The sequence below is a fragment of the Mchenga conophoros genome, linkage group LG19 (assembly GCF_057382185.1).
Source record: "Mchenga conophoros isolate Kocher_MC1m ecotype Shallow Benthic linkage group LG19, M_conophoros_male_GT1.1, whole genome shotgun sequence".
NCBI classification, from domain to species: Eukaryota; Metazoa; Chordata; class Actinopteri; order Cichliformes; family Cichlidae; genus Mchenga; species Mchenga conophoros.
The window spans coordinates 20,934,731-20,957,305 of NC_140544.1; the positions used below are offsets into that span (position 1 = coordinate 20,934,731).

The window sequence follows — 22,575 nt, forward strand, 5'->3', positions numbered from 1 at the left end:
AGGTGAAAGCTGAGAATGTTTAAAGACGGTTACGTCATGGTGACATGTCTATGGGTGTAGACTTAAGTTTGTAAGGCTGTTAAAGTGCAATGACAGTCGGGCCAATGAACTGAAAGGCGCCATCATTCAGCTTGTGTGTGTGTTTGTTTGTTTGTTTTAAATACCACACAACGTGAACTATTTTATTTTTTCATATGTATGTTTGTATCATCCCAAGCTCAAGTGACAAAATGTTCTCCCAAGTGTGACTGCAATATATCTTTGCAGGTATGTGAATGGAAAGACCTACATGGAGGATGTGGCCGATGCTTTGGAGGAGGCTAAAGAGGAAATCTTCATCACTGACTGGTGGTGAGTTCTAGTGTCCTTTGTGTAAACATACAGGATGCCAAATGATGTGGTTAAGTAGTGTTTGCTGTCAGCACTGAAGTGTGAAAGCCCAGAGTAAACAAGTTAACAATAAAGGTCTTATACATGTGCCCCGTTTGCATACACTTTACAACCGTAACATCCAAACCTGATAGAATAATAATCCTGCAGACATAAAATAACAGAGAAAAATGTGCCAGTGCTATAAACGGCCTTTACTGACGCCGTTTATTGCAAACCATATTTATCTCAGTCTAGCCCTCCGTGAGTAATCTGAGCTTAACTCGGGTATTGTTAGGTAATGAAATACAAAGATGTAAACTGGCTTAAGGGGCTCTAGATTTCTGATTCAAGTAAGAGCCTGTTCATGCGAGAGAGACGAGGTTTATGGCTAGAAGGAGAAACAACAAAACCATGAATATGCAGAAAAGCAATCAATGATATTCAGTGAGGGAGAAAAAGGTATTCATTATGGGTGCACTTTATGAGAAGTACTGTGGAAACTGTTTAAATGAAGTTAGTAAACAGCTGAGTAAACAGTACTTCTAAAGAATGCACATGATGCACTGCATGCAGTGATTTTTTTATGCAAGCAGTTAAAATGTGTGATGTATGCAAACTATGGAGGAAAAGTAAGGACAGCGAAACTATTTTAAATTCTTGCAGAAAAGAAATAATTTCTTCTCTAGTATCTCGATAAGAAAAAAACAAAAACCCAACACAAATGCTAAAAACTATCAAATAGACGATAATATAAATATAATAATATATAATATTATATAGGGTGGAATGAGAGCCTTGAAAGTTGTTATCAGTACAAGTTTTTTAGTATGTGGTGAGGCTGGATGAGGTTGATGGAGGCCATAGCTGAAGGGAAAAAGCTGTTTCTTGGTGTTTCGTGTTCCTTTACTGAAAAATCCTAATTGACCTGATTTGATTGGTTTGTTTGTTGCTTAGTAATTAAGCCGTTGACACATTCTGATTTGACCCTCTGCAGTAAACCTTGGATTAGCATAGTTTGTGGCATCCACCTTGCTTAAAAGACATTGTTATAACAAAAGCCACAAGAAACAGGTCAGTCCACAGCTTCATGTTTCATTCTCTGTATTAGCCTACTAACATGCTAGAGAATTGTTTTTTGAAGTTGTTATTTTGGTTAAGAACTGGTACATTTTTGGAGGAAAGAACATATTTTTTTTGCATCAGTACCAGAGTAATGTCATAGATTTTCCACTCCCACTATATGCTGAAGTCTTCTTGTTTTGCGAACTTTAAAGGTCAGGCCCAGTGGAAAATTTTGCACCATATTGACACCAACTACTCAACATCCTTTGTTTTGCCCTCACTGAGGCCCTCAGCAGCTGCCTAGCTGCTTGGAAACACAGTTAATACATCTCTAAAATAATAGTACCTATATATTTTAAAGTGCATATCCACGTCTCCTGAACATGAAGAAACTCCGTTCTCGGTGATGTTTCCATAGCAATTGATGGCTCTGAACTAGATAAAGATAATATACAGATTAATAGTAATGGCTTTTTTGAGCTGCTTCCAAGGAACGAAACAACAGATTGATATTTTGGTACCTGTGAGAGTAATAAATGCAGTTAAACATTACATTATAACCAACAACTCTGTACTATAGAGCCATGACATGTTGTTAACTTTAATTATTATCTCCTTGCTTCAGGCAAAGAAATACAGTGACACAAAGATACAATCTCCATATCAGTTTATCCTTCTGCCCCACCCCTTTTATCCCTGTCTTGTCTATCATCACCTGAGAAATTATTAAGTATTATGTTGTTATTATCGGCTATGAAATATATGTGTAGATAAACCATGTCATGGCGTGAGAGGCACCCTGGTACATGGAACATCCAGGACAGATTGCCAGTCTGTCCCAGCACTCTATAAAAAGATAGATAAATAATTAGATGAAAATATATGGAAATTAATATATGAAAATAAAACTGAAATGTTTCTTTCTTTCTCTTGTGATACCTTAGTCAGTATGACATCCTACATTGCATTATATCCCGGGGGGGGTTACAGTATCCTGGAAACGTATGCTACAAAGATGGAAATCTTATCTCAGATACAACTAGCTTGGTTAGTTTGCATGGTAAAGAAAATTGCCCATGACCTGTTACATTTTTCCAAATCAAATAAGTTTTCCAACTTATTTGTCTCTGCTAACAGAGGTGTAATATTCTTGACATTGTAATTTAAAATATAATAGTTTATGATCCCACAGAGCCAAATGCACCACTGTCTGGACGTGGCTGAAATCCCTGTGTTCTAAAGCAGTAATCACTAGGCTTATGGTCTTAACCAATGAGGTGTCACCCTGTGCAATATGAGCCAATGGTATTGTAGACATGTAAGCTCAGGATGCCAATGTGAATGACTCATGAGACTATATCATTATGTCATGTCTGTCACACTCTATGAGGAAATGTGCCGCGAGCTCTGACTGGTGAAGGCAAACATTACTTTTAATCTGTCTTAATGAGTGAGAATGCATCATTTATTCATCTGTTCTCCCGTCTTATTGTCTTATTGTCCTTCTTTAGTGTTGAATTTTATTCCTCTCTGTCGCTCTTGTTTTGTCAGGCTGAGTCCAGAGATCTTCCTTAAAAGACCTGTTGTAGAAGGAAACAGGTGGAGGCTTGACTGCATCCTCAAGCGCAAAGCAGTATGTACACATTAGACTGCCAGCATTATTCATTAAGAAATACACATCAGACCAAGTACTGAGCACTCAGTGTAAATGTTTCCCTGTACTTTCCTTTTAATTATTTTTTTTAATGTAACCATTTGTAGTGAAAAGTTGCTGTTTTTAGTTGGATAAAGCTCTTCTCCCAGTATTCACAAGGTTTATGTTTACTAAACTTCTCATAATGAACTGAACATAAGAGTACATCCTGTCTATATCTGTAGATGGTATAAATCAAAGGCCTTTTTATCGTAGCCAAAGAAATTAGTGATACTGGAATTTGTGACTTTAAGTGCACATATTCCACATCCTTATCTGTTCCCATTGCTTTTATAGCTGAATTAGATACAGACTTTTGGAGAATAACCGAATTTATTTGCCCTTTGAAACAGCAACAGGGAGTCCGAATTTTTGTAATGTTGTATAAAGAGGTGGAGCTCGCTCTGGGCATCAACTCAGGCTACAGCAAAAGAACCCTTTTGCACCTGAACCCGAACATTAAGGTAAGTGACATGATATTAAGGTTTGATAAACAATGCAGTGCCACATTTCCCAAATTATTCAATGTCATATCCAGGACCAGATTAACCGTGAGAATAAATAAAATAATAGATTTTTGTTCATATTACAATGTATACAAGTGTACTGCATATGTGCTGTGTGTTTATGCTCCAGGTGATGCGCCATCCGGATCACGTCTCCTCCTCTGTCTATCTGTGGGCACATCATGAGAAGATCGTAGTTATTGACCAATCAGTGGCCTTTGTGGGCGGTATTGACCTGGCGTACGGGCGCTGGGACGACAGAGAGCATCGGCTGACGGATGTGGGAAGTGTGACACGTTCAGATGAGAGCAGACTGAGAAAAGTACTCCATTTACACACAGCTGCATGTGGGGAATGAAGTATAAAAATGCAAGCTGGCAACCTCTTAATTTTATTGAACTGAATTCCTATACACAAGTACTCAATCGCATTATGCTCTGCTGACCATAAAATATTTATTCTCTGTAACTCTCATACAGCATTACAGCTACAGAGCTGCTACCAGCAAGAAGTTTCATAATATCAAGTATCTATTTTTTTTAATCACCTTTCCAACTGCATTGACACTTTGGACTCCTCACATGATTTACATCATTGAGAACAAGTCTTTATGTGTTGTTAATACCCGTGATGACAGTTTCCAATTTGGAGAACGCCATTCAGACCAGAAAGCAAATGAAACCTTTTGAATTGTTCTACTTTTGGCTGGACAAAAAAAAAAAAACAAAAAAAAAACAGATCGCAAATATCCACATAAAAGCAAATGTCTCTCTAGCTTGTGACTTCAACCTTTTCTTATAAACCTTATTTGGCTCTATTAAATATTAGCAACACCCCTAGGCAATGTAATGGAGCATGAATCAACAGCACCTATTAAAACTGCTGTGTCCATTATAACCTTATAGTTTAAGGTAAAAAACTGCAGTTATAGATCGTTTTCATGTTCCTAGACTGGCTCCACCAACACTCCATCCAGTAAGGGCTTGTCCTCTGTTGATGGCGTCTCTCAGAGCAATGGACGAGGGACACCGCCCAGTGATCCAGCGGATTTACCTAAGCTGAAGGGAATCGGTCGCAACAGGATGGCTCGCTTCAGTCTGCGCACACTGAGGCACAAACACACTCTGCAGCATGTGGACAGTGTCAGCAGTGTTGATAGCGCAGGTATGTTAAGGCAGAGGAAAAAAAATCGTGCTTTGCTATTTTGGCAGTGAGATGCTCTGTTACGCCACCTCTCACGACAGCGGGGGTGTTTGTGTGGGTGAGAATGTGAATGTGAGTGAATGAGAGGCGCGTTGTAAAAGGTTGTACTTTCAAATGCAGTCGATATTTTAAAGGCTGTAGATTCATTTGTTCTGTATATGTGCACATGTGTAGGGAGCGGTTCGGTACGAAGCCTGAAGACAGGTGTGGGAGAATTACAAGGAAACACTCGCTTTTGGCATGGAAAGGACTACTGCAACTTTGTGTACAAGGACTGGATCCAGCTGGAGAAACCTTTTGATGGTCGGTCACACACATGGACACACCCAGCAGTTTGATGGAAACATATAATCATCTGGAAAACTAAATAGAGTCGATCTGAGTCACATTGGCAACATTTGTTCCACTTTTTTCACTCAAACCCTCTCCACTAAAATATCTGACCTCACTGTACGTTATGTCTTCTTACTGTTTCAGCTGGTCTCACTATTTATTTTTTATCACTGTATATTTCTCCATATTTTTGCAGCCATTCTTTTCTTTTACATTTTTAAGTTCTTCATCTAAAAAATCCTTTTTGGATCTGTTCCTCTTTTTGCAGACTTCATCGACAGGTACACCACTTCCAGAATGCCCTGGCATGACATTGCCTCAGTGGTTCATGGTAGAGCTGCCCGGGATGTGGCAAGACACTTTATTCAGCGTTGGAACTTCACTAAGGCATGCAGTGTACTTTGGGCAAAAACACAAAGAGTTGTAGAGCAGGAGCAAAGCTTAAAATTTAACTTCTTTAACTGGGAATTTATAGCCACTTTTTAGTGGTTTGTTAGTTAATAATTAAATACTTTAATTATTATTATAAGTTGTGGAAAGATGGTGTTAACTTCAAATCATGACTCACTTTCATAAAAAGCAGGATAATAGGAGACATGGAAAATATAATGTAATCCTCATCGTGGTGCTCAGGCTTTCCATGCCACCAACTTTTTTCCCCTGTTTATTCAAAAAAGAATGCTTCCTCTATAGAGACTGTATTTACCGTCTCCCGCCTAAATTCTCCACATGTCTTTTCTGCAGATCATGAAGCCAAAGTATCGCTCCCTGTCTTATCCATTCCTGCTGCCTAAATCTCACTCCACTACCAATGAGCTCAGATACCAAGTTCCTGAATGTGTTAATGCTAAAGTTCAGGTAAGGCAACATTTTAGGCATAAAAGAAAGCATATTGTGAATGTCATATTTATATGAAGTACAAACTGAAACAAAAACAAGCCAAAACATGTACATAATGCAAACAAATGATAAAAAAAAATCAACTGTCTATGGGCCAGAAAGTTATATAACCACAAAGCTTGTCTTGCGTTGATACTCAAGGGTTTTTACCCAAAAGGAACCGACCTCTGAGAGAAATTGTTGCCTAACATAAGAAGTGGACAAACAAACCATCATGACTCCATTACTTGTGTTTGTTTATGTCGTTTATTTTGTTAGCCACTTTTCTGAAGGGACGTCTCTAAGAACATAATGTGCAAGCTTTCCATTTGTGTCTATTAATATACATTTAACTTACTCATATGCTTAATTAGTTAACTTTAACTATATATTTTAACCATTGACAAAATATGTAAACTGTACTTGATCAGGAATATTGTGAGAACCACAGTTGGAAATCCCATTATTTTTCTTGCATGTAGTTCTCATTTGCAGTCAGAAGTTTACAAATACATCATTGTCCATCATCATGGCTTTTAATGATTTCTTTGAACAGTTCCTTTTCCGGGTGGAATTACTGTACAACATACATCTTCAATGACTTTAAAAAATTTGGTTGCACACGTTTGAATTTATTTAGGATTTTTGTAATTCCCACAGGGTTAAAAGTATACAAATAGGGCTGTTCGATATAACGATATAAAAACGTCTATCGTTTCATTTTACGCTATCGTTTGTTTCGTGGTGTCGCAAAATAAACTGTTTACGGCAATATTTTTTCATTATTTCACTGTAGTGGCTATATTAATTTCTTAAAGTTCTCACTTTCTCTTATATTTAATATAACCACACTACAGACAGACAAGCGTTTGTTTTTATGCCTTGTCTTTAGCAACAACGACGTAAAACCACCGCGTGTCCGCTTGTTCCGCATAAACCTTTCACAATAAAGCTCAAGATCCTGTTGAGACTTTTCAAAATAAACTGAATCACGTGAAAGATGCAGAGTGTTTACGGATGAGAAGCAAAAAAGAGCCGCCAGGTGCTAAAAAATAAACCTTAGACTCAAACGTTAGAACATACTTTTCCCCGCAGCATGCCGTGTAATGAATACGCACAAAGAAAACTGCGCCGTTACAACTGTCTAAAAATGTTTCACGCATCAGTTAAAACACTCGACTCCAGGTACGCGACGCCCAGCTGAAAACACTTCACGCAAGTCGAGCTGACCGAGATTCGCAGAATTTATAGAAAATGTTACATTTTTGTGATTTATATCGTTATCGGATGATAGATGTCTTAATATCGGGATATGAGATTTTGGTAATATCGCACAGCCCTATATACAAACAGACTCAAACATATGCATATATCCCCACTGACACTTCAGCAAGTTGCACCTCTACCAGACACTTGATAGCTGTCAATAAACTTCTAACATAATTCTGATTGGATATTTAAGTGGTCTTTTTGGCAGAATTGGTGCAGTCCCCCAAACAGATCTCTTGCCATTGTAGTCAAACAGCTCAGTCTTTGTCTGCCATGTCCATAAAACCAAAAAACTTTTCTCTAGAAGGCATTTGGCTTGTCCATGAGGGTAGCTGCAAATTTCAATTAAGCTTGAAGGTTTTGATTTTAAAGCAGGAGTTTCTTTCTTGGTTGGCAGCCTCTCAATATATAGCGATGCAAAACTTGCCACCATTCTCCAGTTCATGGCAGTCTTGGTGGTTCCTCAACATCCTAACAAATTTTCTCTCATCTAAGGGTGACAGATTGGGCGTTCTTCCAAATGACAAAGTGGAGACACATCAGAATAACATGTGCAATTGTTTGAAATGATGTTCTAAGAATCTTTGTTTAGAAATGGCTCTTAGAGAGCTTCCAAACTTCTGTAAATCTGCAATTTTTACAAGCCCATGACATCCACAGCTATGATTAGTGTGTGTAAACTTCTAAACACAACTGTATGTGTGAAACATTAAATGAATCAACACACACATTTGTACTCTGTCTGTGTGTAAAAGGTGTTACGGTCATCTGCAGACTGGTCGGCAGGCATAAAATACCACGAGGAGTCCATCCACAATGCCTACATCCAAGTCATCGCCAAGAGCAAGCACTACATCTACATAGAGGTAAAACAACAGAGAGAGTCAGATATAAAAATAAAAGAGAAATACTGCATTTTGAAGCTGATATTCAAACTTTATTATCAAAGCACTGATGTTTGACTTTGATGCAAAACAACACATGTCTCTTCTGAAATGTGTTAATATTCCCAGTACAGAGATGACTCCTTTTATTATATGTCAGCCAAAATGCTTTCTCACATCGTGAAATTAAAGTCAGAAACATAAAACTATAATTATTTTAGGGGGAATCAAAACCTGGGAGCCATAACTGTTGTTGCTTTTGCACTTTGGGTTTGTGTCATTCCTCCCTTTCTTTTCTCTGTCTCACTCAGAATCAGTTTTTCATTAGTTGTGCTGACAACAGGACGGTCTACAACAAGATTGGAGACGCCATCATTGAAAGGATCATCAGGGCAGACAAGTACTTCCCTTTATTGAAGCAGCTTGTTTGCTTAAGAAGTGGTTTTGATTGTACTAGGGTGGCTGTAGCTCAGGTGGTAGAGCAGGTCATCTACTAATCGGAAGGTTGGTGGTGATGCATCCATCGGAGTATGAATGTGTGTGAATGTTAGCTATAAAGGACTTAGAAAAATGTGCTTGTGTGAATGGGTGAATGCACAAGTTGTGTAAAGTGCTTTGAGTGCTCAGATGAGTAGAAAAGCGCTATATAAGAACCAGTCCATTTACTGTAATGAAGATGTAAAATGTAATGCATATGCTTCTGGGCCTAAGTCTAAAAATCATGTATGTTTGTGTACAGAGAGCGTAAGAAATACCGTGTGTATGTGGTCACCCCACTGCTGCCTGGGTTTGAGGGAGACATCACCACTGGTGGAGGGAATGCCATCCAGGCTGTCATGCACTTTAACTACAGGTAGATCACATGACTTTTTCAGAAGAATTGAATGTTGTATTGAACGTATTGAAAGAGGAAGGGGGAAGGGAAATGAGAAAGCACATCACAAAACTAGGATTTTCTCATGTGACGTTTACATGCGCTGTGGTGAGATTTAATCTCTTGTCCCCTCAGAACCATGATCAGAGGAGAGTACTCTATCATCTCCCAGTTGAAAAAGGAGAGTAAGTTGAGAGATAAGCTATAAAATTAAGTATTCTGAGACCCAAAAAACTTCAGATATTCTTTCAGATTCACCCGCCGCCATAATGTTATCTAAATTCTAGTTTTGATCTCTTCTATTTCCCAGTGGGCGATCAGTGGATGAACTACATCTCCTTTGCTGGACTTCGGACTCATGCTGAGCTAGCAGGACGCCTCGTCACAGAGCTCATCTACGTCCACAGCAAGATGCTCATCGCTGACGACAATACAGTCATCATTGGTTAGTCTTTCTCTCATCTCACCTTCTGCCACTTTCTCTTCTTATGCTGTTTTCACCAGCTACTATTGGAAGAAACTGGCTTCTCTGGCTCGACACCATCAAAATGTGATAATGCTAAAAATCTGGTTCTATTTCCTCGTTTTATCACCATGTGAATGGCTAAAACATTTGCATAATAATGCTGTTGTGTCAATGTGTGTGGAGTGGTACGTTGCTCTGTTGTGCCACCTGCTGGTGTATAAAGTGCAGCTCACCCTTTCGACAAAAGGAAAAGCACTCCATGTCTTCTTATTAATATTCCTCTTCTTTTCGCTCATTAAATCTGTTCTCTTGTAAATACAAATCAATGTAAATAAGGTGAAAAGTTATTGTTTATGACAGTATATGTAAATCAGTCCCTAGCAGGATACCGCCACTTTGAATCTGTCAAAATAATAAAAAAACAGGGTTACATACCAACAGCAGAAGTTAACTCAAGTCATAGACTACATTTAACCAGCTCTGTGTGTCTGTTGCAGGCTCTGCGAACATCAATGACAGAAGTATGCTGGGTAAACGTGACAGCGAGGTGGCAGTGATCGTTGAAGACTCCGAAAAGGTTCCCTCAGTAATGGATGGAGAGGAGTATGAAGCTGGGCATTACGCTCTTCAACTGCGCCTCGAATGCTTCAGGTGCTTGTCTGTTTCTATGTGTGTATGAGATGACAACGTTAAAAGCACATTGCTATTTTGTGATATGTTGTTATTTTTTAAGTGCTTGACATTTTATATATTGAAATTTTTGTTTATCATGCCGAAAATCCCACTACATGCCTACATGTAAATAACAGCTAATGTACATGTGGCTTTGAAACAATAAAGAAAGAAAGAATGCAAAAGAAATACACTCACCAGCTGCCTTGTTAGGAACACATTGCTAGTACTGGGATGGACTCAATTTCGCTTTAGAGCTGACATAGATTTAACAAGGTGCTGGGTGTATTAATCATGGATTTTGGTCTATTAATATGATCACATCACACAGTTTTTCCAGAATTGTTTTTTAATCCTATTCCAATCCCATAGGATTGAGATCTGGTAACCGTGGAAGCCATTTGAATATAATTAAGACAGTATTAGATGATTTCAGCTTTGTGACATGGGGAACGGTCTTCATGGAAGCCGTCAGGCTCAGTGAAACACTGCCCAGTTTATACTACGGGGCACAAAGAGGGGCAAGAAAATATCACACAGATAACTACACTACCAGTAGTTGTTTGAGTTGTTGATAGAAGGCAAGATGAATCAATTTTGGTGAGCCTGTGTGAACTGTAGCCTCAGTTTCTTGTTCCTAGCTGACAGGACAGGCACCTGGTGTGGTCTTCTGCTGCTGTAGCCCATCTGTTTCAAGGTTTGATGTGTTGTGTGTGTTCAGAGATGCTCTTCTAGATACCTTGGTTATCACTAGTGGTTATTTGAGTTGCCTGAGAGATGGTTGCCTTGCTATCAGCTTGAAATAGTCTTGCCTTACTCCTCTGACCTCTGGCATGTACAGCCTCAGAGAACTGCCAGTCAGCTGTATATCTTCCCTTTTGTGGACCATTCTCTGTAAGCCCTAGATGCGGTTTTATGGAATAATCCCAGTAGATTAGCAACATCTGAAATACTCAGAACAGCCTGGCTGGTGCCAACAACCATCCCACTTTTAAAGTCACATAAATGACCTTTCTTCCCTTTCTGATGTTCATTTTGAGCTTCAGCAGGCTTACATGCCTAAATACAAAGTGTTGCTGCCCTGTGACTGCCTAGTTAGATAGTTGCAATAATAAGCAGTGATTTCTGTAATCACTAAAACATTTTCTCTATCTGTCTTTCCCTTCTGAACAGAACTATTCTTGGAGGACACTCTGACACCAGCATTGACCTTTCTGACCCCATCAGTGACCGTTTCTACAAGGAGGTGTGGATGACAACAGCTGGCCGCAACGCCACCATTTACGAGAAGGTAGAGTGAACATTAACATTTCACATGTGGAAAGAAAACATTCAGTTTAGTGAATGGCAGGTAATCATTTTGAGTTTGTGCCTTTAAGAAAGAGATAATTCAGAGATAAACCATGTTTTAAACTCAGCACAGACCATATTTTAGCTAAAGTTTTATCTGAACACAGCACTACCTTGGCCCATTTTGTAACTGCCCACGAGTTTGTCTTTCACTCTCAGAGAAACTCGTGGACAGAACAGTTAACTAAAATCTCACGGTCCACTCAGATAGACTGCCACAAACCTGGACTTAAGTTAATGAGGCATATGTTTGGTTGCAGGTGTTTCGCTGCCTTCCTTCATCCCTTGTTAGAAATATGTCGGAGTTGGAGCAGTACCAGTCCAAGCCAGGTTTGGCCCAGACTGATCTTGCCCGAGCTCAGGAGGAGCTGCGCAAAATCCGTGGCTTCCTAGTGCAATTTCCTCTGGACTTCCTGTCTGAGCAAAATCTCATGCCCTCTGTTGGGACAAAGGAAGCCATGGTTCCAACTGAGATCTGGACATGAAGGGTTTCAGCCCATTACTCACAAAATGAAATGGACTGTTCCTTGAGAAGGCCTCTTGTGGGAAGCCTCTGGGTGGTTTTTTACAGTTTAATGATGATAAATATTCAGTACTGGAGTTGCAAGAGATCACTTCTGAATAATAGATTTCTGAGATGAAAGTCAGATTAAAACTTTCTCTTTTTGCTTGATATGATTGCTGAGCAATGACAAATCTCTGAGATCTATTGCTACTGGAAAACACTAGACAGTAGTTATAGCATGTTAGTGTTTGGATGTATTATGTGAAGAAGATGGGCACCTATGATAGCAGTGTGACTGCATTCAATATGTGGAAAGACAACATGAAGACTGGGTTTTGGGAATCACTTTATCTTGAATTCTAGATGCTTAGACCTTTGAACTGTGCAAAAGGCTCATAAGATGGCAGAAGCTTGTATGGGACCATGATGATGAAGTCTATAACCAATTTATGACACTAACAGATATTCAGCTCTGTTTAGAAATCACAAAATCTAAACATTAGATGGTAAAATGTGATTAACTGAGTTCGTTATGTATGCCCGTAACATGCATTAGTGCCATGTATGCTGTTTATGAGCTCACGGAAGAGTTGTCTGTTAAGTATGTGCTGCTTTTGATAAATTATTTAAATTTACAAGCATGTAATCTCAGAGGTGTTTTGAAGATTTTGTTTGTGTAAGAAATTGAAGTTATGCTTGGTCTTTACTTTGTTGCCAACTGCACAGAGACAATGTTACCGTTTCGAGAGCAGTGCACAGTTTACTAACTATGCTGAAATCTGATTGCCGTGATGCTTGTACCAATCGCACCTCTGAGAAAAAAAACAAAACTTCATCACTGACATTTTATTTGTTGTTGAAGATGTTTTGTGACCTGTTAAAATGATTCAGTGGCTTTTTAAGACAATCGGCGAACCCATTGAGAAGAGAAATTTCTTCTTTGTTCAGCAGATGGTGCTAGCTTCCTAAAAATCAGTTGCAAAATTAGAAAATAAGATCTCCAGGATCTTTAAGGTCCTCTTGGTGAGTGAAAATGGATTTTGAACATTGTAACAAAAGAAACCCAGCAAAACTACAGCAATTATGTTTGTCATTAAGCATGCAGATGAAGCTGGATGTAAAGCTTTCGTATGAAGTCAGGCTTTGAAATTGCTTCGTTCCAGCTTCTGTGTAGTTCCAGATTGAAAACAGCATTTCAAAGTCTTTATTTTTTTGTTTTGTTTTTATTGTAATGTAACAGTTCAGAGTAAAATTACCTTTTATCGAGATACTTGCGATAGGTGATCCACGAGCAGTTTATATATTTTGTAAATGTGAAAGTATGGACTCGTGTTACCCAGTTTGTTTTAATTTTTAATATTTTCCACATTGTCTTGTTTGAGCATCACCATCCCCTAAATGTGAAGATAAAAAAACACTTCTTTAGAAACGAATCGCACAGCCGGTAATTATGACACATTGGAGTCGCAATGTATTTTACAAATCAAGCACATAATTACTTTGACCTGGCATAGAGCTCCAGTTTTGTCATGAAAAGGCAGAACCCTTTGTCTACCCAATGTGTGAATCATTGCCATTTATGTAAGAGAAAATGACTGGGACCACAAAATTGGCAGATGTAAAATAAAGTGCTTAAAACACTTTTACTTTTTTAACTGTTTTGAATTTGACATTATCGTCTGCCCTGTTTATTATTTATGGATTTTAAAGAATCGAGCATTCTTTAAGATTTATTTTTAAATGTATGTCACGTTCACACTGATGATTTTGGACTTTTTTCTTTTTCATACCCACCTTGAAGCTGTTGTTTCTGTAAACTCTCTGGACCTCTTGCCTTCATTCAGTTTATGCACAATAACCTTTTTGTACAGTTAAAGATTTCCGATATCTATTTGTTCATTTGAAACTATGTAATTAAAATGACTAACAAATACGCATATCTTTGGACTTTTTGTTTCCTTTTCACATGAAAGTAGACACAGCTGTGAAACTTGATCATTTCTAAGATATATGGCTTGACAGACCAGCTTTAATAACAGGCTCCTGCATAATACGTTTTTATAATTTCTGTGTGACTACATTCCCATCTCTAGTACACATCAATATGAGTAAAACAACGGCTTTTCGCTCCAACTATGAACAAACAGGTAGGTTCTTGCATAAGAAATAAGAACTGTTGAACCTGTTAACTCCCAGAAAACAGCAAACTTGTATTTCTTTTCTCATGAAGCAGTGAAATCAGCAGCATTTGCAATAATCAATATGTTTAATTAACTTTGTGAATAAAAGTTGGGTGCAAAAGCTAGGCTGAAGGACATCTTATATTATTTGGGAATCTGGTAGGAAAGACTATACTGTTGTATAAAAGACCCACTGTGTTTATGAACCAAACATTAAAATTTATATGGAGAATTACAAATTGCAAACATATATAGTGGAAAGTGGAGAATAATATGCTAAACGAATGGGTTTTTTTTATTGTGAAAAATCACCGGGGCGTTGGCCACTTGTACATGTGTGCAATCAGCTCTGCTATAGCAAAAGAAGTACTAACAAACCCAAACGAGGGGATTTCATAGGAAGCACATAAGGAGCATAAAAGAAACAGCAAAACATAAAGAGCATAAATGCTAAAGGCTTAGTTTTTTTTTTTTTGTCCTTCCATTTGAAGGCAGTTGATTACATAACGCTCCTCCCTTCTCTGGAAAATGACACTCCATAAAACTCAGGAGGCCTTATTCAGTAGAATGTCGTTGGCTGCATGTTATGGCATGTGAGATGGCCTAGTTGCTTGCTGGTTTAGAAACATAAGGATATAAAGCTACCTCTGATCTGCTTGAGTGTCTAAATTCTCTAAAATAAAATCTGTTTGAAATTAATTGTGTAAAGCCAAAAACACACAGCTGGGAAATAATTAATTTTCCATTTTTTCTTCCTGAAAACAGCCCTCCTTCCTTGTTCTTATTTTTGTTTGGCACTTTATGGAAAAAAAAACAAAAAACATGTCAAACCCAAATAAACTTTCTTCCTTAGAAATCTCTTCAGTTAAGGGCATGATGAAAACCCCTGAAAAGGAAGTTCCTTTCACAGGTATGTCAGTGTGGAATTTTGTGTTTTGATGTCTTGATGTTTCCATCTGTTTTCTACTGGCATGGCTTTGCTTGCCTCGCCTAGTGCTAATAATATTAAACTCTACACTGACTGAACTTGGATGGAAGTCAATGCTATTTTTACGATGTTCTGTAACGTAAATACTTGGAAACTTTTTTACTTCCTCCACACTAAACTAACTCATAAAATATCTTGGCACATCTTATGTTGCTGGTTTGGTTAATAATGATAAACAAAATCCAAGGTTCTTGTTTGACAGAATCAGCAGAGTCCACTTTGGGACAGCCTCGCTTAGCCTCTATCAGGTGACCTATTCTGATATTTGTTTAAAACAACTGCTGAATACACATTTTTATAAGCTTTCCCTTAATTTCCCTCTTTGCTTTGGGCTATACTTTACAACTATTTGCGTGTATGGAAGTGTGTATGTTGGAATGAATGTCTGACCGTACTGTTGATTTAGTGTCCATTAATGTGTCTGTATGTTTGAACAGGCATACTTAACTTTAATCTGTGGCTTCTATTGACACTGTGAAGCACTTTGTAGAAAAGTACTAGACAAATAAAATAATAATAATAATAATAATAATAATAATAATAATAATAAGAATAAGAATTATTATTATTATTATTATTATTATTATTATCAGTAGTAGTAGTAGCATCGTTGTTGTTGTCGTTGTTTTTTAAATAATTGATTAATAAATAAATCATTTACTGTGTTTTTCTTGTCTCTTGCTTGCCCTCAGGCAAATTCAGGGGAACCTAGAGTTGGATACAGAGACCAGAGAGGTTTCGTATTGTCTTTGGTGGAATGAGAATGTTATTCGTTGTTTATCATGTTTCCACAGATTTATGAAAACGCTTCAGGCATTTCGGGAAAGCGGTTGCAAGGTAACAGGAAACCTGATAAACAGACAGCAGTTCACTTGCTGTGTGTGTGGATTCAATAATTATCTGTGTTTGTGTGTGTGTTGTGCCGGGTTACATTTAGTCTTCTTATACCTTGTGATTAAAATATACCGATTTTTTGAAAAAAATAAATAAAGAAAGAAAATATACATAGTTGTTCTATTTAATCAAAAGTACACAGGGAAATATAAGCAAAAATCAGAAAGTATATCTTCACTCAGTTTCTTTTCTTTTCCTTTCTTTTCTTTTCTTTTGTACAAGGACATTGCTATTAAACATGAGGAAGAAAAAAGTTTGGAAGTCCTCGCTGCCTCAGTAAACCCCGCCCGGTAACAGGCGTGGTTTGCTGAGGGAAAGCGGCTCCCACCTCCCTCCTTCTCTATATTTACTGGCTGGCTGTCACAGCAGCTTCTGTACCAGAAACAAATCAGTCTCCGTATTGCTTCACCTTACTCTGTATGGTCTACATCCCGCAGACATGGACTTCCAAGTGTTGATGTACACGGTGCTATCGCTTTCTATCATCCACGCGTTTGCGCTCTAGCTGTGCGCTCCAGGCCCGAGGAGCGTCCAGCTGCTGACGAGAAAGGGACTGATATTATTTTCTCATCCATTGACACATCACTGTGCAAGAGAGAGGGGGAATAGTAGAGACCTAGCAGCAGAGGAGACCACACAGTCGTGACAGCTAAGACCGTTTCTGGATATCGGACAACAGACAGTCGCTTTTTTGTGTCCTCCATCATGGCGAGTGACTCTCCAGCACGGAGCCTGGACGAAATCGACCTATCTACTTTGAGAGTAAGATTAATTTACGTTTAATTTCTGTTAAAGAAAAAAAAGAAAAAGTGTGTGTGTGCGTGTCTGTGTGTAAGAAAATTGATGTGTGCACTCGCGCGTTCCTCCTTCTCTTGCACCTGACAGTGCTCCCTGAATAACAACCGGCACAGAGCAGAGGAGGCTGCAAAAGGCGGATGTGCGGGAGACGGGCCGCCACAGTGTGTCAAATTATAGATCAAATTATATATAGACATTAACTAACATTACAGCTGGCTCGCACATCTGAAGGCTTATCTTCATTCAAGTCAGTTACAGGAAGGTCGGTGTTGTGTGTGATGCTGAATTGAGGTTGAGGCTGTGATTTTGCTGACCTGGATAGGGGGTGTTGTGTATCTTCTTTCAGTGGGCCAGCCTATTATAGCCTCATCAGAATTGATTCAGAGTGGAATTTAACCTATTTCAACCACACGCTGCTGATTCTCTTGGCTTGTGTATTGTAAGAACACGACAGAAACTGCTTTTAAGTCAAACTCATATTCATCCAGATTTCCTCTCTTTTGCTGTTCATCATGGTATTTACTCAGTGTATGTGTGCGCGTGTGTGTGCAAGAGAGAGAGGGAAGTGTGCCAACCTACCTGTAGTCACTGTAACCTACTCAAAGTCACAACTGAAGCCTTGCATGCTGCAATAGCCAGTTCTTTTGTTCATCCAGTATGTGCTGTAAGCCATAATACACACAAACACGCACACACACATGTGCACACAAACAGACAGGCATACACAAACAGCCTGTGTTTATGTGTGCAGACCCGTATTTTCACTTCATTGGGCAGTACGTGTGTTTCTAATGTGTAGGTGTCTGCCAAGCTCATAGTCAACTGCATAAAGCAGTAAGGGATGCTTCAGCTAAAGACCCGTTTGCCGCTTTGAGAAACAAAACCACATCCCTCTTGCTTTGTCTCTCTCACACAGCGCAGTTGTCGTCTGTTTGTGCCCACATGCCATTTTTGTCTCCGGTTCTGTCTTTGCTGGTCTCTTGCTTGCTTCATGGTTTCTCGCCTACTTGTTTCTGCTCCACTAACACCAACTCATCCATCTACCTCCATTCCATTTCTTTTCTATCAATTTCATCACCTGTTTTTCTATCACCTTGACTATCTGACTGAGTGAATGTACCTCCCTGTCTCTCTGCCAGTCGCTCTGTCTCCTAGCATTATGTCTCTGCGCCCACCTCCTTGCACTGCTTGAAAGAAGAATAACATTTCCAAGGAATTGTGAATCAAGTGTTTAGGAAAATAAGTGCTACTTTTCAGGTTTACGCCTAGCAAAATTTCATCAGCGGGACAAGCTCTATTAAAGACAGAATGGAAAGAGAAATCTGAAAGAAGAAGAGGAGTAGAACAAAACAGACAGAGAAACACTGAAAGAGGAATGAGGAGGCGAGTGGGAGTTCAGCCATGGATGCCTTATTCTTTAGGAGGCAGGATTTCAAGTGTCTGTCACTGTGACTTAGAGGCAGCTTACATTGATGTGCAGATGCGCATGTTTGCCTTTACATAGAAGTGCATTTAGGAGTATCGGAATATGTAATTATGTCAAATGATTACTACTATCTTAAAAGTAGTGATGATTTCAAAACACTAAGAGGCTTAAAGGTTTTTGGCAAGAGCAGAATCCTATGTTACATATTTCATTTGATGAAGTGGTGCAGCTCTAAAAAAAGTTTTCATATTTTTCATAAAAATAGTACTTGAGTCAAAAGATGGAAGTGGACAAAATAGAACAGAAAAAATAGAATAGAGATTTCCTACCACCATAATGCTACATTAAGGGAAGCCAAAACTTTTATTTTAATATTTTTCCCCAACACTATACTCCAGCTATTTCCTTGTAATATTATGTTGTGAATGTCTTATGTGATTTCCTCTGTAACCAAGTTACACAACCTGAACAACATGTTTTACAAGCTGAAATAAACAATGATTTCCAGAGAAGTCTTAAACAAACCAAGGTTTGTCCATTCAACATGTACGAACAATACCTATCTTCCCAAGCAATACATACGTGCGCGCACACACACATAGACAGACACACACATGGTCTAAGATGAAGTTACAGTCATCCACTGCTGGACTGGCTAGACAGGAAGTAGGTCAGCTGGCTCTGACGAGGTGGGGAGGGTTGAGTGGGGGCTTATAAATACTGGGCTTGGTGAAGATGGTGGGGCATTGTGTTTTAGTCTATATGAGTGTATGGTTGGGGGGGGTGGGGGGCTGTTCCAGGGCTAGAGCTTCCTTATAGGCACAATGAGCATCACACAGACACACACACTTACAAGAGACAGACAGAATTGAGTGGGAAGTAAAGTGGAAAAAGAAGTGGTTTTTCATGTTTGCTGCCTCTGCATTTTTTCCTCTCTTGCTTTGTTTTCATATGCCTTGTCAGGTCTCTGCAACATCTGCTGGTGTGACACATCAACCCTGCGGCACCTGCATAGATGCATCATGTTTTATTTTAGTGGGGAAGGCCAGACTTACTAGAGGCATTCACAGAAATGTTGCTGCTCTGGCCCATCCTACCATGACCCGCAATAACCATAAAAAAAATATCATACAAGGTTGAATACTTTAAAAATTCTTTAAATACAGACAGTGGTTTTTATGCAAAGTGATGCGAACACACACAGGTCAGAGGCGTCAGGAGCACAAGCTCATCTAGTCAGCTGACTAGAGCAACAGATGGCAAACCAGCAGGAAGTCCAGCCAGAGTAATACACACACAGACACACACACCACACACTAATACTGGCAGTAGACTAATGTGCTGTGCTGGGAGTCAGGTGTGAAAGCTGAGATGAAAGCGAGAAAAGGTGAAAGGATGAAGGGATAGTGACATGGTCAGAGAAAGACTAAGAGAAAACGCAGAGGGAGAAAGCTGGATTGAAGATGAAGGCAGCTTAGAGAGATTTACAGGAACATTGAGAGACAGTGAGAGAACCCAAGAAGGGAAGAAGAAAATGACAAGAGGGCTGAGCTCGGGGTAAAGGTGGAGATGTGACCAGTGACTAAAGTAGTTCAAGGCAAAGACCCATCTCTAGAGCCTCTCCCTCTCAATCCCTGTTGCCCAGTAAGGCCACATTCCTCTGCCCCTCACTATGGACTCCATAGTAACGGGGCCACAGCAGTGCCCAAGGCTTACACAGAGCTTATTCATGAATAGTCTATATACTGTATGGCAGACTGTCGCTGAGAAATGCCCCTCTCCCTCCCACCCTCCCTTCCACTGTGCCTGCCTGCTTCTAGTTGACCTATTTTTTCCCCCTCAAGTCACTAATGGAGTTAGATTAAAGCTTTAATTCCCTGCCATAAGTATTAAAATGTATAAGTAGTTGTGGTCTGCATGCATGTTTTACTTATTTAAGCCCTCCAGTGTAGCTTTTATTATTATTATAGTTAATTAATTATTTATAACATACCATAATATATTTGTAAGCATCTATAAGGATTGATGGGCACATTTTAATTATTGTACTTTATTAGATCTATAAAAACCATCACTTGATATGGTACCTGAAAGAGTTGTTGTAAACAGTTATGTGCCTTTAACTATTTTAGTGTTGTAAACTATGTATTACACATTTTGTGTGTGTTTATGAATGATTAAAATCCTTTAAAAATGTAATAATCAGTATATAAAACTATGATATCAAATTAATAAATGCTGGTATTTTGCTTCTTGCAACTTGCTAGCTCATTTCAGGAAAAAAGTAAGTGAGCCAAGAAAAGATGTAGGAAAGGATTCCTTGGCAAACCTCACGTGAGTAGTTGGTTGTGTGTAAGCACTGACCGCACTGTCTGCTTTCTAAACGACTTCTTAGAAGTGCTTGACAAAAACCAAATGTAGACTGTATAAAAAAGATGCACGTAGCCACCTTGATGTCCTCCGTGAGTTTGTAAACTCCTGGTTTGCATTATGCATGGCAAACATCATGAAAAACATCAAGAGCTCCAGTTCCATGACTTAAAACAGTCAAAGTGCAACATATCGAATGCGTTCTATTCCAGCATGTTTGAAAGTATGCACTGCACCACATACTAGCTTCCTTTTTCACCCCTCTCATTCAGTGACGCACAAGTGCACACTTACACTTGATCTGAAGTGTTTGAAGGAATCATGTGCATGCAGACAAGTCCATAATAGGAGTGATCCCTCCATTGTGTCACACTCACATTGTGCAGGGCAGCAAGGAAAGAAAAATGTATTGAAATGACAGAGGGATGTAGAAAAGCAATTCATGCAGAAGGGGAGGAGTGATGGGCAAATGGGGATAGGGAAAGGTGTGAGATTGCAAGTTGGCAGAATCGGGTGGCGAGAGGTTCTGTTGCATTGCAGAACAAACCCTGCAGCGTGTACCCTCTTCAGTGGCCTGTTAATCTGTGATTAGAAGTGGACTCCTGCTAATGTACTGTACATGTCTGGGTGAGATGTACTGGGAATTGGGCTACAACGACATCTCCTTGTAAAAACAAGCAGTGTTGAGCTGTGTTGTTAAGTGTAAGTGGTTTTATAAGAGGCAAAGCTGGTCCCAGCATGACTCCTATCATCCTCTTAGAGTCCCTAATTCAATCCACCTCACATCTCTGAAAATCACTTTCTACAAAAATTAACTGCACTCACCTGGTCACTGGCTAATGCACAGAAAGATATACTACAGATATACAATAGGTAAATATGAGCTTGGCAAAAATCTTGATCTTGGTGAGTGTAAAAAGTAACATTTTGAGTTTAACTTTTACTGCATAAAGGCTGGTGATATAATGCTAAAGTACTGTTGTGCGATACAAAACTATACATAAGCCATGTTATAGTAACTCAGGGTGCATTGGGATTATTTGATAAGTTTTAAGCACAATATGGATGTACTGTCAGCTTATATGGTATACACATTTTGGCCATCTGGAGTCAACCTCTTGAGCTCTTTGTCGCAATCCTTAAGACTTTCTAGAGCAATTTTGCGGTATAGGGGTGTGGGCTGTATATTGGGCCAGTAGTATTGCCATGTGGGTTTTTTTTTTTTAGTTTACAGTTGTATCATGAAAGATTCAAATAATTGCCAGAATCCAAAAGTTCAAAACACAGCATTGCAACAGGATGATCAATAGTATTCACATCAACTGCCAGTTGTCTTAGTCATGTGGTTTGTTAGTTTGACCCACATCACATTACGCGTAACGTTATACAAGTTTAGCAATTGTCTATGTGAAAATAGAGATTTGTGCAATTTTAATTTTATTTCCTCAGCTTTCGTTGCAAAGCTTGCACAACTCACTGCTGGGTCTGGTTGAAATAATCATGACTGTTATGACTATAAAGACACTTCAAAGTCTTACTTTTTAGCAGCAGGAATGTACAATAAAAATACGCTAAAAGACCTGAAAGAATTTGTTATTTTCTGATAAGCCAATTTTTTTTTAAACAAATAATTTGAGAAGTGGTTTTGTAAATCGTCATCTTAATCAGAATACTCATAGCTTATCTTCTCAGATGTGATGATTTAACCTTAATAGACCTTCTGTCTTTCTCTGCTATATTATAAATATATGACTCTAAACTTTGCATTGAATAAGCTATCTGCTGTTGGTCTGTCATTCACAAAGATAAAGATAGCTGGTAAAATGTAGCGTGATTGGGATGTAGCTGCAA

The 22,575-nt window shown here is 38.9% G+C and overlaps 2 protein-coding genes across 9 annotated transcripts in view; both read left to right on the forward strand.

Annotated features, from left to right (window-relative positions):
• The window catches only part of pld1a (phospholipase D1a), a 37,110-nt gene extending 23,105 nt beyond the window's left edge, over positions 1–14,005 (forward strand). For both annotated transcript variants that reach the window (XM_085256875.1, XM_085256874.1), the window contains exons 11-26: positions 268–351; positions 2,986–3,067; positions 3,481–3,591; positions 3,764–3,955; positions 4,584–4,797; positions 5,011–5,139; positions 5,438–5,556; positions 5,914–6,027; positions 8,073–8,183; positions 8,513–8,601; positions 8,941–9,054; positions 9,211–9,260; positions 9,386–9,520; positions 10,039–10,192; positions 11,387–11,504; positions 11,824–14,005. In XM_085256875.1, coding sequence (XP_085113001.1) covers positions 268–351; positions 2,986–3,067; positions 3,481–3,591; positions 3,764–3,955; positions 4,584–4,797; positions 5,011–5,139; positions 5,438–5,556; positions 5,914–6,027; positions 8,073–8,183; positions 8,513–8,601; positions 8,941–9,054; positions 9,211–9,260; positions 9,386–9,520; positions 10,039–10,192; positions 11,387–11,504; positions 11,824–12,048 — 2,041 coding nt within the window. In that variant the 3' untranslated portion in view covers positions 12,049–14,005. The remainder of the gene's footprint in view (positions 1–267; positions 352–2,985; positions 3,068–3,480; positions 3,592–3,763; positions 3,956–4,583; positions 4,798–5,010; positions 5,140–5,437; positions 5,557–5,913; positions 6,028–8,072; positions 8,184–8,512; positions 8,602–8,940; positions 9,055–9,210; positions 9,261–9,385; positions 9,521–10,038; positions 10,193–11,386; positions 11,505–11,823) is intronic.
• Positions 14,006–16,493: 2,488 nt separating this feature from the next.
• The window catches only part of LOC146552178 (traf2 and NCK-interacting protein kinase-like), a 54,995-nt gene continuing 48,913 nt past the window's right edge, over positions 16,494–22,575 (forward strand). For all 7 annotated transcript variants that reach the window (XM_085256781.1, XM_085256782.1, XM_085256784.1 and 4 more), the window contains exon 1: positions 16,494–16,892. In XM_085256781.1, the coding sequence (XP_085112907.1) occupies positions 16,836–16,892 (57 nt within the window). In that variant the 5' untranslated portion in view covers positions 16,494–16,835. The remainder of the gene's footprint in view (positions 16,893–22,575) is intronic.